At 45.7% G+C, this 16,045-nt stretch overlaps 1 protein-coding gene across 1 annotated transcript in view; it reads left to right on the top strand.

The window, feature by feature from the left end:
* The window catches only part of LOC134459604 (probable ribonuclease ZC3H12C), a 37,911-nt gene that overhangs the window by 11,474 nt on the left and 10,392 nt on the right, over positions 1-16,045 (top strand). The window contains exon 2 of the mRNA XM_063211954.1: positions 14,121-15,447. Coding sequence (XP_063068024.1) covers positions 14,321-15,447 — 1,127 coding nt within the window. The 5' untranslated portion in view covers positions 14,121-14,320. The remainder of the gene's footprint in view (positions 1-14,120; positions 15,448-16,045) is intronic.

Consider the following 16,045-nt stretch of genomic DNA (forward strand, 5'->3'; position numbering starts at 1 on the left):
TGTGTCTGTGTATCGTCATATAGTATTTCATCTTAGTCTCTATGGGCATGCTGCGAGCACTGCAGGGGCCAGCGATCTGTACATTCCTGGGGTGCATTTCTCGAAACCAAAGTTGCTTACTATATTAGCTACTTTGTTGTTTTCAATGCATTTTCCCATTGGCAACTACCGAAGTTGCTAACAGGCTAACAACTTCTCTTTTGAGAAATGTACCCCCGTTGAGCACTGTCACCACTCATTCCTACACAGTAAATGTTGCGGTGTTGATTCAACACTAATTTTGAGCTATGGTCCTACTCGGTTTTATGTAATGTTGGATTTTAACTCTTTCAATTAACTCGTTGAATTAACACCGAAGTCGTGTATTCTCACATATAGTGTTAACATCTACTCTCTTTGGTGTTAAGTCAACACTGAAAGAGTTTGATTTAGCTCTAAATCGAGAGGGACCATACATGGTATGCGAATTGTATTGTGTACATACCTGTAAATCATACAACTCCAAATGCCAGCCAACTGACAAGCAAGTGTGATCTGATGGGTGAAGGGTGAAGCTGATGATCGCTTCAACCTACACTTCATCTGTGTCTGTCTGTCTCTTAGCTCTGTCAGTATGTCTCAATTTGTTCGTCTGTCTGGACTAGAGCCTTCTGTGTACTTTAGCCCCAGTGAAAAATTGTATTGAGGCTTAGGAATACCAATGGAGAGTGGACCAAACAAAAATCAAACAGCTGTACCAATGTCATGTGATAAGTTGGAACATTTTAACACACATGCTGATGAAGGACTGTAGTCAGAGATTGCACCTACTCAGGCAGACATATATAGGCTACCTCACTCTCTCTATATTTATCTTGGTCTTTCTCAAAATATACTGTGCATATCTGTCTGCATGCCTGTCTGTCTGTCTGTCGTTCTGTCTGTCTGTCTGGGCTAGAGGCTTTTGCGTGCTCGCTAGCACCTTTGAAAGGTTGTATGGAGGCATAGAAAGTTTGCAATGTCATTGGAAAGTTGGTCAGACAAAAACAAACAGCCATACCTATTTTATTGTTATTACTAATATTATTGATAATAATAATGCTATTAAAGAGTTACTTCAGCCAATTTCAACATGCAGTTGTAATGCTCACACTACCATGGACTTGTCAGTAGGCCTACCTACTTTTCTTTTCTTTTTTTTCTTTTCTACAACCTTTTCCGAGATCGTGGTCATTGTAATGGGGGCAGGTGTTTGTTTACATTTTAAAAAATCATTTTGATTTTTTCCCAAAAACATCCAAAAGGTCATGTAGCATCAGCAGACAACTAGCAAACAGCGATACCTTTTGGGAAAATATTTGGAGTAGGCCTATGTTGAGATTTTTTAAAATGTAAACAAAAGCTACCCCCATTAGAATAGCTTGTATCTCGGAAAGAACTGAGTCAAAAAATGCCGCATCACCGGGTACCGACAAGTCAAGGGTAGCGTGAGCAATACAACAGCATATTAGAATTGGCAGGAGTGCTCCTTTAATAATGACAAATATTGCATGCATGTTGTTGCTGAAGAGCTGTGGTCAGCTATTGCACATGCTCAGGCAGACACAGAAATGTGTCTTCATCTTTTTTTCCCCGTGAAAATGTTTCTGGCAGATTCACAACATAATGATCTGAGTTGCTATGAAATCGGTTCTATGCAAATACTTATTTTAGATCTCCGCCCTGCTATTCATCACTTTGCCATTGGACTCAAGTTGGGAAAAGGTGTACACTACAGCACACTATATTGGGGGAAAAAAGAGGCATGTTGGGATGGGAAAAAGTCTGTTAAACTCATTGCCCTCAAGTAAAATTGAAACGTCGACAAAAAAAAAAAAAAGAAAAGGTTCTTGTGGGAGTCTGACATTTAACACGGACGTGTCAAGTCAGAGCGGGCCCTCTATCTGCAGCGACCCCCCTCCCCAACCAAGCTGCCATTTTGGCCGAAGTGTGTCTGAACAATGAAGATATCTTTTTTGCCTATAAACGCGGAGAGACGCGCATTGTTTGGCTCAGATAAAGCCTCTGCTCTACATCCCATCTTTTGCAGTGCGCACAGCCTCCCCCCCTACCCTAACCCCCCCTCAACTTTGACACACACGCACTCGGTACCCTTTGCCCCCGCACACTCTCCCTATTCTCCCTATTCTTCCGACACTCTCTCCGTCTCTTGTCTTCCCCCCCTCTCCCTCTCCCTGACTCTCTCTCTCTCTCTCTCTCTCTCTCTCTCTCTCTCTCTCTCTCTCTCTCTCTCTCTCTCTCTCTCTCTCTCTCACCCTCACCCCCTCTCTCTCTTTTCAGAGGACATGCAATGCTTTTAACATAATTCAGCTCATTGTTTATGCGCTACCCCCTCAGACCCCCCCTTCCACAGCCCCAGACAAAGGAGGCTGAGCCAGTGCAGTCCCTGAGCAAGCCAGGTGTTTCCCACTGCCGAGCGCCACTCTAATGGCCCAGGCCTCGTGCTGCAGCTGCCTCCTGACGTCCCCTTTGTGTGGGCCTATTGTTGGGCCACGCACCCCTCGTTGATTCATGGGCCGGCCAGGGAAGACCCCCTTTGGAATGACGTGTGGTGTGGTGTGGTGTGCTAGCTTATCTGTATCCCTCCCTCCCTCCCTCTTTCTCTGCCTCTCTCCCTCTCCCTCTCCCCCTTTCTTTCTCCCCCTCTCCCTCCTCTTCTCCCTCCTCTTCTCCCTCTCTCTCTCTCTCTCTCTTTCTCTCTCTCTCGCTCCCCCCCCCTCCTCTCTCTCTCTCCCTCTCTCTCTCTCCCTCTCTCACTCTCTGTCTTGGGCCTGGGTTCTATTGTGAGGTCACTGCTGGCCTCCGATTGGCTCAGCAAGAGAGGCTTCTCTAATGGGGGAATGGTAGACACTGGAGGCCCATCTGTTCTGCCAGTCATTGTTCAAGCCGGCTTCCTTGGAGCAGCACCAGCCAACGTGCTTCTGAGTCGGCACAGCACAGCACAGCACAGCACAGCACAGCACAGCACAGCACAGCACAGCACAGCTCATATCAGACTATAGGCACCCCAGAACCCTGCAAGCTTGTGTGTCTGGGAGTGAAAAAAGCCATACTTCTTGTCAGTGAGTTTTTATATTTCTGGTGGAGTTCAAGGAAGGGCTGTCTCTCTGTGGATCTCTCTGTGGATGTAACACCATTGCCTGTTTTTGGCATAGGAAACTTGACTAAAAAAGAGGAGTCAATCTGAACTCCATCGCGCCACAATTGCTTCAGTGGAGGCTGGATTTGGTATTGAGTTTGGTTTTTAACAAGAGGCACTTATTGGGGACTTATACACACTTTTCCAATATTTGAAGGTGAGTTGCTCATCCTTGCCATTATATAATATTTGATGTTACACTTTTGTATTTTGAGGAGTAGACCAACATTTCCACATTCAACATATTCATTTGTGTTCAGTTGCAAATAGTACCTTCAAAAATTAGCCATAGCTTTGTTGATACTGTCTTTGTCTTTTACTATTGCCCTGAATCAGTGCTACTCTAGGTTTGGAGACTACTTGTGATGTGAGTCTGGTTTGGATCTCGTCAGTGCAAATGTCATATTTACTGTATTATTACTTATACTTGGCTGCAGGATCACTTTGCACAAGTTTAAAAGTTGAGGAAAGCATCCCCTGATCTTGGGCTTATCCACTAAACTAAGGCGTTGCGATGCACTACACTACACTTCTTGCAGCACATGTACTGTAGAGCACAATGCAAATTCACCATAGTAAGCTGACTTCACACTTGTTCCTGCAGACTCATGCATGTGTATATTATGTACGAATGGGATACCAATGGGATATCAACACTGCATACAATCATATTCACTTTTGAATTCTTCTGTTTTGATTGAAAGCGTTATTGATCTGAATTGTGAATTGGAAGTTTGTGGGTTGGGGGGGGGTGGGGGGTTGTGCTGTGGCAGTTGATGTCTATGGATGATATTGATGTGGCTGGGGGTGAGGGGAGTGGTGGGGGGTGTTTGCACTGCTAGGTGAAGGCAAGGTTTCCCTTTGTGCATCTGTGACCCTGTCGGGATGAGGACATATGTGCTGGGACTACTGGCCACACTCAGAGAGAGAGAGAGAGAGAGAGAGAGAGAGAGAGAGAGAGAGAGAGAGAGAGAGAGAGAGGGAAGTAAAGGAGAGAGTGTGTATAAGATGAGAAGAGGGGGTGCAGGAGAAAGAAGAGAGACAGAGAGAGCAGACTGAGAAGAAGCAAAGAGAGAGTGACAGAGCAAAAGAAGAGGTGGGGAGAGGCAGAGAGGGGGAGAGAGAGCAGGAGGAGAAGAGAGAGGGAGAGAGGGGTAGAGAGAGCAGGAGGAGAAGAGAGAGAGCAGGGGGAGAAGAGGGAGAGAGAGAGCAGGAGGAGAAGAGAGAGGGAGAGAGGGGTAGAGAGAGCAGGAGGAGAAGAGAGAGAGCAGGGGGAGAAGAGGGAGAGAGAGAGCAGGGGGAGAAGAGGGAGAGGGAGAGAGAGAGCAGGGGGAGAAGAGAGAGAGCAGGGGGAGAAGAGAGAGAGGGAGAGAGAGCGCAGGGGGAGAAGAGAGAGAGGGAGAGAGAGCGCAGGGGGAGAAGAGAGAACACCAGTTGCCGAGGCTCCTGTAGCTGTAGTAGACATCTGTTGCCTTCCCAGCAGCGTCACTCTACCCTCCTCCACACACACACACACACACACACACACACACACACACACACACACACACACACACACACACACACACACACACACACACACACACACACACACAGACACACACACACACACAGACACACACTGTTGTCCCCACGCGCGGTCCTCTGCTCCTTTTGTGTTTTCGCGGGGTGGGGGTGGGAGTGAAAGGAGGGTGGAGGGGAGGGGGGGGCGCGGGTGCATCAGGCCTCTCCTCAGTCCACAATAGCCAGGCCCCCAAGGAATCCTTCACTCCTTTCCCTTCTCTTTCATTTCATTTCATTTCATTTCATTTCATTCTCCCTCTCTCCGTCCCCCCCCCCAGACCTCCTCTGTTCTGTTTTTTTTCCCCCTCTGTCAGTCTTCCTCATGCGTTCTGTGTCTCCCTTTTTTCTACAAGTCTCCCTTAGTCCCCCCCCCCCTCCAGTCTAAAAGCACATGCTCCATATTCATTATGTGTGTTGTGCTGGCTATGACATCCAGGGGCAGGGAGCTAGCGTAGCAGCAGTTTGAAAAATGCCAGCACAGTGCACTGCAGTGCCATTGGTCTGGCTCTGGGCCATTGTGCACAGTAAAGCAAGTACGGCAGGCGGACAAAGATGCGTCCACTTGTTGCTTATTGATGTAAATTAATGAATACAATTCAATGTAGCGCAAAAAATGGCGGCGAAGACAGTGTTTTGGACGATTTAAAGATTGTGTTTCAGACAGACAGAATACGTTTCAGACGGACAGACCGAAGAACAGAGGGACGGACATACCCTCTTATAGAGATGCTGGGACGCATTGAAAAAATGGGGTGTCAATGTACTGAACTTGTACTGAACAATGCGTGAACTTACATAAATCCAGATAGGGTATTAACAACATTGTGGAGAGTCAAATTGTTCTGACAGTGGAGTCAAAAGACAATTTTAAAATTCTGCACGTGGCTGTGCAATTTCAACTCTACAACTCTTAATATTTACTAGAATTAGCAGACAATAAAGAGTAAAGTTACTATATTTGAGTAGGAACAAATGCTATCTAAAACGGGATTAATTTCAACTCTTTAAGAGTTATATTGAGACTGGTACTTTCACTGTGTAGTAGCAGTTTAAAAAATGCCAACACGTTACAGTGCAGCGATTTGCCAGCCCATGATCAGGGAAGCTGACAGGGGGGGGGGGGGGTGGGGGTGTAAAAGGGTCAGTTGTCCAAGGCCCAGAGAGGGAGGGGGGCCCAGAATCAGGTCCCCAATTTGTCCCAGACCCTACTAAATCTAGCAGCGGCCCCGGTAAAGGACATTGTGGTGCACTGTTGAGTTGCTTGCCCATGTTTTTTTTTTGACTGCCTGGGCAAGGACCCAAGAGATTTGCATATAAGGACTAAATGGTGTTCTTACAGGTCTGACTGTTTGCTTTGTAGTTGGTGTCGGGTGTGTGCTTGTGTGCGTGTGTGCATGCGTTTGTACATGCGTGCCTGTGTTAAGCGTTTGTGTGTGTGTGTGTGTGTGTGTGTGTGTGTGTGTGTGTGTGTTGTTTTGTTTTCTTTGTGGGTTTGTGTGAACTTTTACAGGTTTTAAACGAGCAACAGGTTGTTCTTCTTTATAACTGCAGCTGAAGTCAGTACAAATTTTCCAATCACAGTTGCCTAGAATAAATACATGGTAGTTTGGGAGATACCAAGGCACTCATCCTCTGTACACAGAAAATGCCTTTATTTTATGGGCGAAGTCTCAGTGCTTCATTTTCTTGAATGCAGGTCACATACAATAATATGCACTCAGTACAGATGGAGTGTTAATTCAACAATTCAAGAGTTGATTTAGCAGTATGTTGTTGGCATTTAGTCCCAGAGGTATGTCTAAGTGTTGGTTGAAAACAGCATTTTTTGTTGTTGCTGTGCAGTCGTAGTAGCAGCAGAGTAGAGATATTTAATTGACCTAGAAGGAAAGTAGCCTCTCACTGCAGATGGGGTCGCCGGCGGACCTATTCACTATTTGCTGAAAATACTCAACTACATCATAACAACATTGCTATGGCAGTACTGAGAGCCTTGAGTAAAAGATTAAGACATTACAATTTCAGTGACAGTAAGGTTATAACATGGGCTCTGCGCTAAGGGGTTAAGCTGTCTAGCAGCACAGTCACACATGCTAAAATACAGCAGAGCTCAAATCCCACATATGACTCATCTACTTGGCACACATCTACTACACTACATGCATACAGTACATTCACTTGAAAACATCACTGCACTCTCATAATACTCATATCATGTAGTCTCATATCACAATTCAACATATCAAATGCATAGAAACAAATATGTAAATTAGTACTAGAAAAACAAATGAAAACATTGCACAAACAATAAGTAATAAACTCTTCATTCATTAGTGACTCCTCTCCATTTCATACAAAGGGATATTGTCCCCACTCCTTTCCAATGAAATTACCCTATATTGTGTATGCAGATGCATTGTGCTGTGTGTTTGTATGGCATAGAAAAGAGGACAAAGAATGCAGCTCAGGGCGAAGTGTGGACAGCTTTTGGACAAGGAGATGTGTTATAATTATGTCAGTCTCTGTGGACATCCCATGAGCCTTTTCTTTGAAAACTCATTTTCTATGTATTTTTAGGGCTTCCTGCCTATATTATGATGGATATATTAAAGGTACACTGTGTAAGATTTTTGGTTGTTTATTTCCAGAACTCATGCTACCCATTCTCTAATGTTACCTTTTTCATGAATACTTACCACCACCATCAAATTCTGAGTATTCATAATGACTGGGAAAATTGCACTTTTCATGCATGAAATGGGGGATCTTCTCCATGGTCCGCCATTTTGAATTTCAAGACAGAGACATTTTTAGCTGCAAAAAAGACTGTACTTGAGCCATACTAGAAAATATTAGTTTGTTACTTAGTAAACTTTCATGGAAAGATCAAATTTGGCAATAGGCAGCCCAGTTCAGTTTCAATGAGCAGCATAGTTGCCAGTACCTTTTTTGACCATTTCCTACACAGTGTAAGATATACTGTATATGTATAGGAAAGAGGGAGAGGGCAGGGCCGAACTTAAACTCGGGTCCCTATGAGCATGTAATCCCACATATGGACGGGTGCCACAGTGTGCTGCACTACAGCATGCTACAAATGTCTGATTTATAATCTTTTGCTGTGGATGAATCTACGTTCAGTAGTCAGTCGGCAAAGACACTGATTAAAAATGACATACTGTACTCTAGATCCTAATGCTTCTCTGGCATCAGAATCAAATCTGACGTCAAGCCAGTTTGATAGCTTCCATTGAGTGCAGTTGTGGCCAGTAGCCTTTTACTGTAGATGTGCCTGTCACTCTTTTCTGAAGACACTCAACTACATCATAACAACATTGCTCTGGCAATAAAGAGAGTCTTAAGTTCTGATTCCAGGACTCCAAAGACTTGGTCATTACCAAAGTGCAAGAAAGTCCTTGTGCACAACCCTTCAGCTGTCCAGGTGCAGGTGTAAGGCAGGAAAAAGTGATCAATATGAGAAGTTCATAAACACCACACACTGGATACTGTTCTTTTTTTTCTCTTTATTTTTTGTAGCGAACAACGCGTTTCGCCTAGTGCGTCTTCAGGTCCGCTCGGTGTGCGGTGTGCAGTGTTTATGAACTTTTCATATTGATTCATATTGATCACTTGGTCATTACCATTTTGGTGACAATAAGGTCATAACAGAGGCTCTGCGCTAAAGGGTTAATTAAATTAGCATTTAGGATATTATATGTGGAGGAATGTTAATAATATTGTTGTATTTCAAGACAATATTCATGTCTAGAGAAGCTCAGAGCGGCCATAGTGTATACAGTACTGTTCATGCAGTGCACACTGCGCCAGTACACAAATGCCACAGCCATGGTCTATTTAGTCTTAGTCTTATATTTGTAAAGTATATTTGTAATGTAACGGACAATGACATTGCTGTGAAATGTGGCGTCTTTTGTATTTTATTTTCTTGTTCAGGTGCATTAACATTAGAGAATCGTCAAAGACAATATGATTTAACTCACTTGTTCAGATGATGTTGCATATAAAACAATACTATTTGGTGCCTCATATGGCATGTACCATTGTTGCAGGGATAATGTTTTTCTATACACCAATGTAGCCCACTATATATTCACCACCTGAAAGTTCATCGCTTTTGGAAATAAAAAGGAAAAGGGAAAAAGAGACTGTCAAACAGCTATGTGCCATTATGGTGAAATAGTGAACTATGTTCATATATGAAGAAGAGTAGGTAGATATTCCTCTTGGAGGGTACAATGTTCAACAAAAAGGGAGGAAAAAATCCTTGGTCCAGGCACTTCAGTTGATTTGAAAAGTCCAAAACAATCTTTATTTAGTGGGCTAGTACATTAAAAATCTCGCATCGGCCCTACGACCTGCATCCACACCCTGATGAGGGCCGAAGGGTGGATATGAGTTGATGATTTTTAATGTACTAGCCCACTAAATAAAGATTGGTTTTGGACTTTTTAAATCAACCGAAGTGCCTGTACCAAGTATGTTCATATAGCCTATGTTTGGTTGTGGATGTAACAGAAAACATAAAAAAGCCAAGTCGTCAAACATGACTTGATTACTGAGGAAGATCTTTTTTATTGTAGTGAACTGGTCCACCATGCCCTTGTTTGATCCCTGCACTGATTTTGCTCAAGTGGTTAATTGAACCCAATTGTCTGGATAAAATATCAAACTTTTAGTAATGATGTCAAAGATTCTAGACTTACCCATATAAGGCAAATGTTTGGTTTACACACTTGAAAATCGTGACTTTCAAAAGTAGAATGTCAAGCATAATGGATGCGCCAACCTTTAAAAGTGCACTTTAGGTTTGGCTAAATATGTCTTTTGGACATTGTTAGGGATTTAGAGTCAATGACGTTTAAAAATGTGCCCTTTTTGGGTCTTTGTTTTTATGAAAATCAAGTTCTGTTCAGTTAACTGGTGCTCTATTTCCTCGTAAATGCACCTTACGTCATACACTTTCAGTCCTGCAGGCTGCTTTGCTTTGTTATTGTTGTGGAGGGTTTAGACTTCTTTTGAATGGTACCACAAAGGATTTGCGCAATTAAGATGAATTTGAATGTCATCATAACCAAGTGAAAACAAATGTCTTACCTCATCCACTCTCCGGCACAAAGGCAGGGACCGGTTAGCCTCTAGGCCTCTCTGTGTGTGTGTGTGTGTGTGTGTGTGTGTGTGTGTGTGTGTGTGTGTGTGTGTGTGTGTGTGTGTGTGTGTGTGTGTGTGTGTGTGTGCCTGCGTGCGTATGTACATGTGTATGCTTGTGTGTATGTGTCGTGCACGTACACATAGGGAACATAGGGCAGCGATGTTGGATACCAGCCATGCGGTCCAGATTGGCCTGCCATGCCATGCAGGCTCTGCTGCTCAACCTAGTTAAGCGATCCAGACACACTCCAGCACCCAATCCGCCAGCCTGCTCCCCTCTCCTCTCCTCTTCTCTTCTCTCTCTCCTCTCCTCTCCTCTCCTCTTACCTGCCTTCTCCTGTCCTGTTTTGCCCTGTCAAGTCTTGCTCTGTCGTGTCTTGCCCTCTCCTCTCCTCTCCTCTCCTCTCCTCTCCTCTCCTCTCCTCTCCTCTCCTATCCTCTCCTCTCCTATCCTCTCCTGTCCTCTCCTCTTGCCTGCACTCTCCTCTCCTCTCCTCTCCTCTCCTCTCCTCTCCTCTCCTCTCCTCTTCTCTCCTCTTGCCTGCCCTCTCCTGTCCTCTCATCTCCTTTCCTTTCCTTTCCTCTCCTCTTTGTGTGTGGATATAAATTATTCCGAGCCTGTCCCGGCATCTGAAATGGGGCATGCCGCCCAGCAGCTGCAGCCTAGCAACAGCTGAATCGCATGCCAGACAGCCGCCCGTCTTTCATGATGTAATGATATGCCCCCACCCCTCCCGCACGCAGGCACACACACACACACACACACACACACACACACACACACACACACACACACACACACACACACACACACACACACACACACACACACACACACACACACACCTTCACCTCCCGCCCTGTTCCGAAAACCGTAGTTTATCCGCAACTACCACGACACCCCGCTCTCCCTCCCTTTCATTCCTCCTCGCCTTTGTCAAAACCAGCCAGAGTCCATATGGATGCGCTGTTATGTTTTACCCTTCCAAGCATGTACTTGGACAGGTTTCAGTTTTTTTGTGTACCTATGTGTTTTCTTTTTTGTGCAAATGTAGGTATTTTGTATGTTCAATGGTGAAATGCTAATACTAGCCTGAAGTTATGCTGTGCTTAACTCCTGTAATATGCTGATGTCACAGTTTAAAGGGGAAACCCCTTAAGCTTGTGTGTATCTAACCTTTGAGTGCCTTGTTTGCATATAAGCAAGTGTAAGAGACACTGTATGGGTTGATATCTTGGGCAGCTAATGTTCCTCGGTAGGGTAGGATAGGGTAACATAGGGCACAGTAAGGGATTTAACAACTCTTGTGTATGATCACATTTGAGTCACAACTTTGAGTTGTCTCACCATGATATCGCAAATACTCAGCAGGATTTAAACACAAAGTTCTATGTTGTGAGCTGTAGAATGTACCAGCAAAATTCTAGAAGGATAGTGGCAACATCTGAAGTGGATGCTTAATTATTTTATTCGGTAACATTTTACGAACCTTTGCCATAACCGAATGTCACTTTAGGGCAACAGTCATACAATGTTTATGACATGGACATAATGTTTATGACATGTGCATAACACTATTATGACAGTATTATGACACTGTAATGACATGCGTATGACACCGGTGTCAAGTAAAGTGTTACCTTTTATTCATAAAGGCGCAAGACTAAAGTTTCAGCATGCCGTCTTCATGAAGGGTCCCCACTCTGGTTAAGACACCATCAAAACGTACTTCTTGCAGCTTAATAAATACAATCTTAACATCCACATCAGAGTAGTTCCAGTTATCAAAACTTCAGACTTGCATCATTATTAATAGTAATGATTATCCTCCTTGATGGCTTGAACTAAGTCCTTGGTGACACACCGTATTGTGAGGTGCAGACAAGGCTGCTGACAGTCACACACACACCCCCCCCACCCAATGATTTAAATGCATTGAGAACCCAATTGTTTGCCCCGCTCTCTGTGGGCCCGGGACAACTGACTCCTTCCCCCTTGCCTTCCCTGAGACTGATTGCTCATGTGTCCCAAAGTCTCTGTACACCTTAAAGGGGTATGCCACTATTTTGGGGCTTAATACAGTTACAATCGTTGGCTGGGGTTTATAAAGGTGGTAAAGTCTCTTATTTTTCATGTTAAGCGTTGTCTTGCTTTAAGACAAGTTTTAAAAGTTTAAAAGAGTATGTCGCTAAGCTAGTGAAAGTCAATGGATCCGTACATGCTACACGGATCCATTGACTTTCACTAGCTTAGCGACATGCTCCCTCTTTTAACTTGTCTTAAAGCAAGACAACGGCTTACATGAAAAATAAGACACTTTACCACCTTTATAAACCCTGGACAACGATTTTAACTGTATTAAGCCCCAAAATAGTGGCATACCCCTTTAATCTGACTGTGATGAGTGTGTTCATGTTTGACTACTTACGGTAGGTGTCCTGAGTTTGTTGTAGTGGTCTGACTCTGTTAAGGATTTTTTTGGGAACTATTTATTTCATTCAACATGTGCAGACATACAGTACATCACACTCTCAGTACAAGACACAACAGAACAAGTATGAGTCTCTTGGTTGTGGAGCACTGCCCATGGTGCATAGGGTTGGGTATTGCCTTATATCATGATGCACATGCCACGATTCGATTCTATCAGGATGCATTGTGATTCATGCACTGTTGCGATGCATCACAATACTTCAGTAAATGTGTAAAAATGTTGCTTATTTGTCAGTTGCTGTGTAGCCTAGTATTCATAACTAAACAAAGGCGTAGGTCAGAGGGCTTCGACGTTCTGTTTTGTAGTGCGAAGGTGCTCTTTGGTTAGACGTAACTTAGAGATGTATGATGAAATCCAAGGCACTCTTCGTCTTCATTAAAAAGCTTTTAATTAAATGTAGCTAAGTCAAATTTGAACATTAAAATTTGCCAACATTTTTCGGCCAAACATTGGCCTTCATCAGGGCTTTTCATTAGTATTCATAACTACCAACCAGTAGTTTGTTAGAATGTTAGTTACCCTCCCTCCTAAAGCCTCTTACAGATACGGTTGCGTTGAGCTATCGGCTAAGACCTTTAGCTCAGTGGTATCGTACCTGTGGTGTAAAAGAAGAAGGAAAAATCTGCACACTGCTGCTGCTCACCGATTTATTGAACACAACGTTTCGACCTCAGGCAGTCTTCGTCAGGTGTATAACCTAGGGTTATATACACCTGACGAAGACCGTCTGAGGTCGAATCGTGTTCAATAAATCGGTGAGCAGCAGCAGTGTGCGGATTTTTCCTTCTTCTTTTACGCATGTTTGTTTGATCCAGCACCTGTTTTATTGAATGTGAGCGCACACTTACACTACTATGGCACCTGTGGTGCGCATGCCAAACTGGAGCTTTGACTGGTAGGTCGCAGGTTCGAGTCCAGAGTGGCGGACAGCGTAGGAAGACCTCGGTTACACATGGCATCCTGAGTATGCACACAGTAGTGACTGTGCTTATGCGTCTATAAGTGTGCCTAGAGTACTCAGACTGTCATTATTTGTCTGTACCACAAAGTTAGTATTTACCTGCATACATGTCTTGTCTGGTCTTGTCTTGTTATGTCTTGTTTAATGTTTGTGTGAATGCCTGGACCCCTGGAGCCATGTCAAATTTTCTGTGACATGTGCCGTGTGTCACAGAGAATTAAGTTTTAATTTTAAGTTCAATTAAAGTTAATAACAAGTTATCTTTATCTTATGTAATAGATTAGTCTGACTGTGCTTAGGTGTCTGTAACTGTGCATGCATGCAAGGGTCTGCAGAGATGTATAAAGTAAAATTGCCTACCCTTACTGATATAATTGCAACATTAGTTATGTCACTGTTCCTAATGAGGTAGCTAATTCTACTTTTACATATCTCCGGTAGTTTGACTTTGATTAGATGTCTGTAATTGTGCATACAGTAGTCTAACTTTCCATAGGTGTCGGCAGGGAAGCTGACAGGGCGGGGACAAAGGGGTCACTTGTCCCGGGCCCAGGGAGAGAGGGGGCCCAGAATTGGATCCTCACATTACATTGTCTTGATTGGATTTGGGGCCCTTTCAGATGTTTTTGTCCCGCAAAAGAGCTGTCAGCGGCCCTGGGTGTCGGTATCTGTGCGTACAAAGTACATCAGCCTGACTGTGTTCATTAGCCTGACTGTTTATGTGTCCCTTGCTCTGCTCTGTTCTGCTCTGTTGTAGGTGGCTCTAAGGGACACGTGAGCACCACGGAGGCTGGCCTGGCAGTGGAGCAGCGCCAGTTCTAGCTCTAGCGGCAGCTGGAGCCGGAGCCGTAACGGTGACAGCAACAGTGTCCGTGTCCGTGTCAGTGTGGGCTATAGGAGGCGTGGCGTGGCGACAGGGCGGGGTGTGTGGTGGCGCTGGATGTGTGCGACCTCTTCATGGGCCTGAAGGACCATCTGGACGATGGGACGGGCCACCACATCCTCCACCTGGACCTCGACGACCTGGACCTCGGGCTGGACCTGGACTACCTGCACGTGAAGGCCACGTCAACCACCGACCGGCACCGGCGCCAGCATCAGCATCGGCCGCCCTCGGCGACGGGCGCGGATGCCCATGCCAAGATGGAGGCCGCCGCCGCAGCCGCCGGCAGTGGCCTGTCGTCACCGTCGGAGGAGGCTGAGGTCGAGGGAGGCTTGGAGGCCAGGATGCCCGCCTCGGGTGCCAGCCTGGGCGGCGGCAGCAGCAGCGGCATCGGCTCCACGCCCGCCGACTCCGAGGAGGGCACTGACAGCGAGGCGGAGCAGGTGGTGCCAAGACCCGGAGGGGGAGGGGGCGGCTACCTTTGTGGGGGCGGCAGCGGCAGCCTCGGTGGGACTTTCCCCGAGGTTCCTCCTCACCGCTCGGCCCACCCCCAGCTCTGCCGCTCCCCATGCCTAGACCTGGGCACCACCTCTCCGCCCCCTCCTCCATCTTCCTCTCCCCCTCCTCTGGAAAGCGAACCCCCCCACGAGCCCATCATCCCTCAGGAGGGCCCGGACCCGGACCCGGACCCGGACCCTGATCCCAGCGAGACCCTGCGCGTCTACCAGAACAAGATGGAGTTTGCGCTGAAGCTGGGCTACCAGGAAGACCTGATTCGGCTTGTGCTGAGTAAGCTGGGGCCCCAGGCGCTGATCAATGACATACTGGGCGAGCTGGTTAAGCTGGGGAGCAAGACGGAGGCGGAGCAGAGCGTCATGTCTAGCGCTGGTAGCGGTAGCGGCGCTCTGACTACTTCTCAACAGCTGCAGCAGCAGCTGCAGCACCAGATCAGAACCTCCTCCTCCTCTTCCTCCTCCTCCTTCTGCTCCTCCTCCTCCTCTTCCTCCATGGCTCCCTCCTCCTCCTCTTTCTGCTCCTCCTCGGGAGGCTCCACCACCTCCACCTCAGGCTGCGGCTTCTCCGACTCCACCGAGTCGCACCACTCCGACTGCTCCTCCTCGCACATGGACACGGCCGCTGCGCTGGATGACAAGGACAACCTCAGGCCCATTGTCATCGATGGCAGCAACGTGGCCATGAGGTGAGTTATTTGGCTGGTTATCATTTTTATCATATTTATTATTGTTGTTATTATTATTATTATTATTATTATTAATATTATTATTGTTATTATTATTATTGCCCTAATTAGAGGAGACAGGGAAGCAATGGGAGAGAGATACTGGGTATGATCGGGAAATGACCCGGGAATCAAACCCTCGTCCCTGGTATAACAGTACAGTGCCTTAGTTGTTTAAGCCACGGCAGAGGCAATGGTTTGTCATTTTTTCAGTCTAGCAGCTACTTAAAGGTCTAAGCCATCCTCAGTGGAACATTTGTGTCCCATCTTGACATGAGCCCCGGTTCATCAGGGGACATTTAAGTAAGGAATAACGGCCGACGAGGTGTCCCGATATCAAGCGAAATAATGGACGAGGCGACACACTCAAACAGCCCGACGGCACAGCCGTCTCAGCCAATCAGAAGACGTTCCGTCTGCTCACCGGGTGATACTTCTGAATGATCTCCATTTCATTCCGAATAAATATTTGAATTCCGCTTGTAAATTGTAAACACATTACCAGTGTAGTAATGCACAGCTATCTGAGGCCCTCCGTAATGGATTGCAGCAAAGAGGT

The sequence above is a fragment of the Engraulis encrasicolus genome, chromosome 12, assembly GCF_034702125.1.
Source record: "Engraulis encrasicolus isolate BLACKSEA-1 chromosome 12, IST_EnEncr_1.0, whole genome shotgun sequence".
Taxonomy (NCBI): Eukaryota; Metazoa; Chordata; class Actinopteri; order Clupeiformes; family Engraulidae; genus Engraulis; species Engraulis encrasicolus.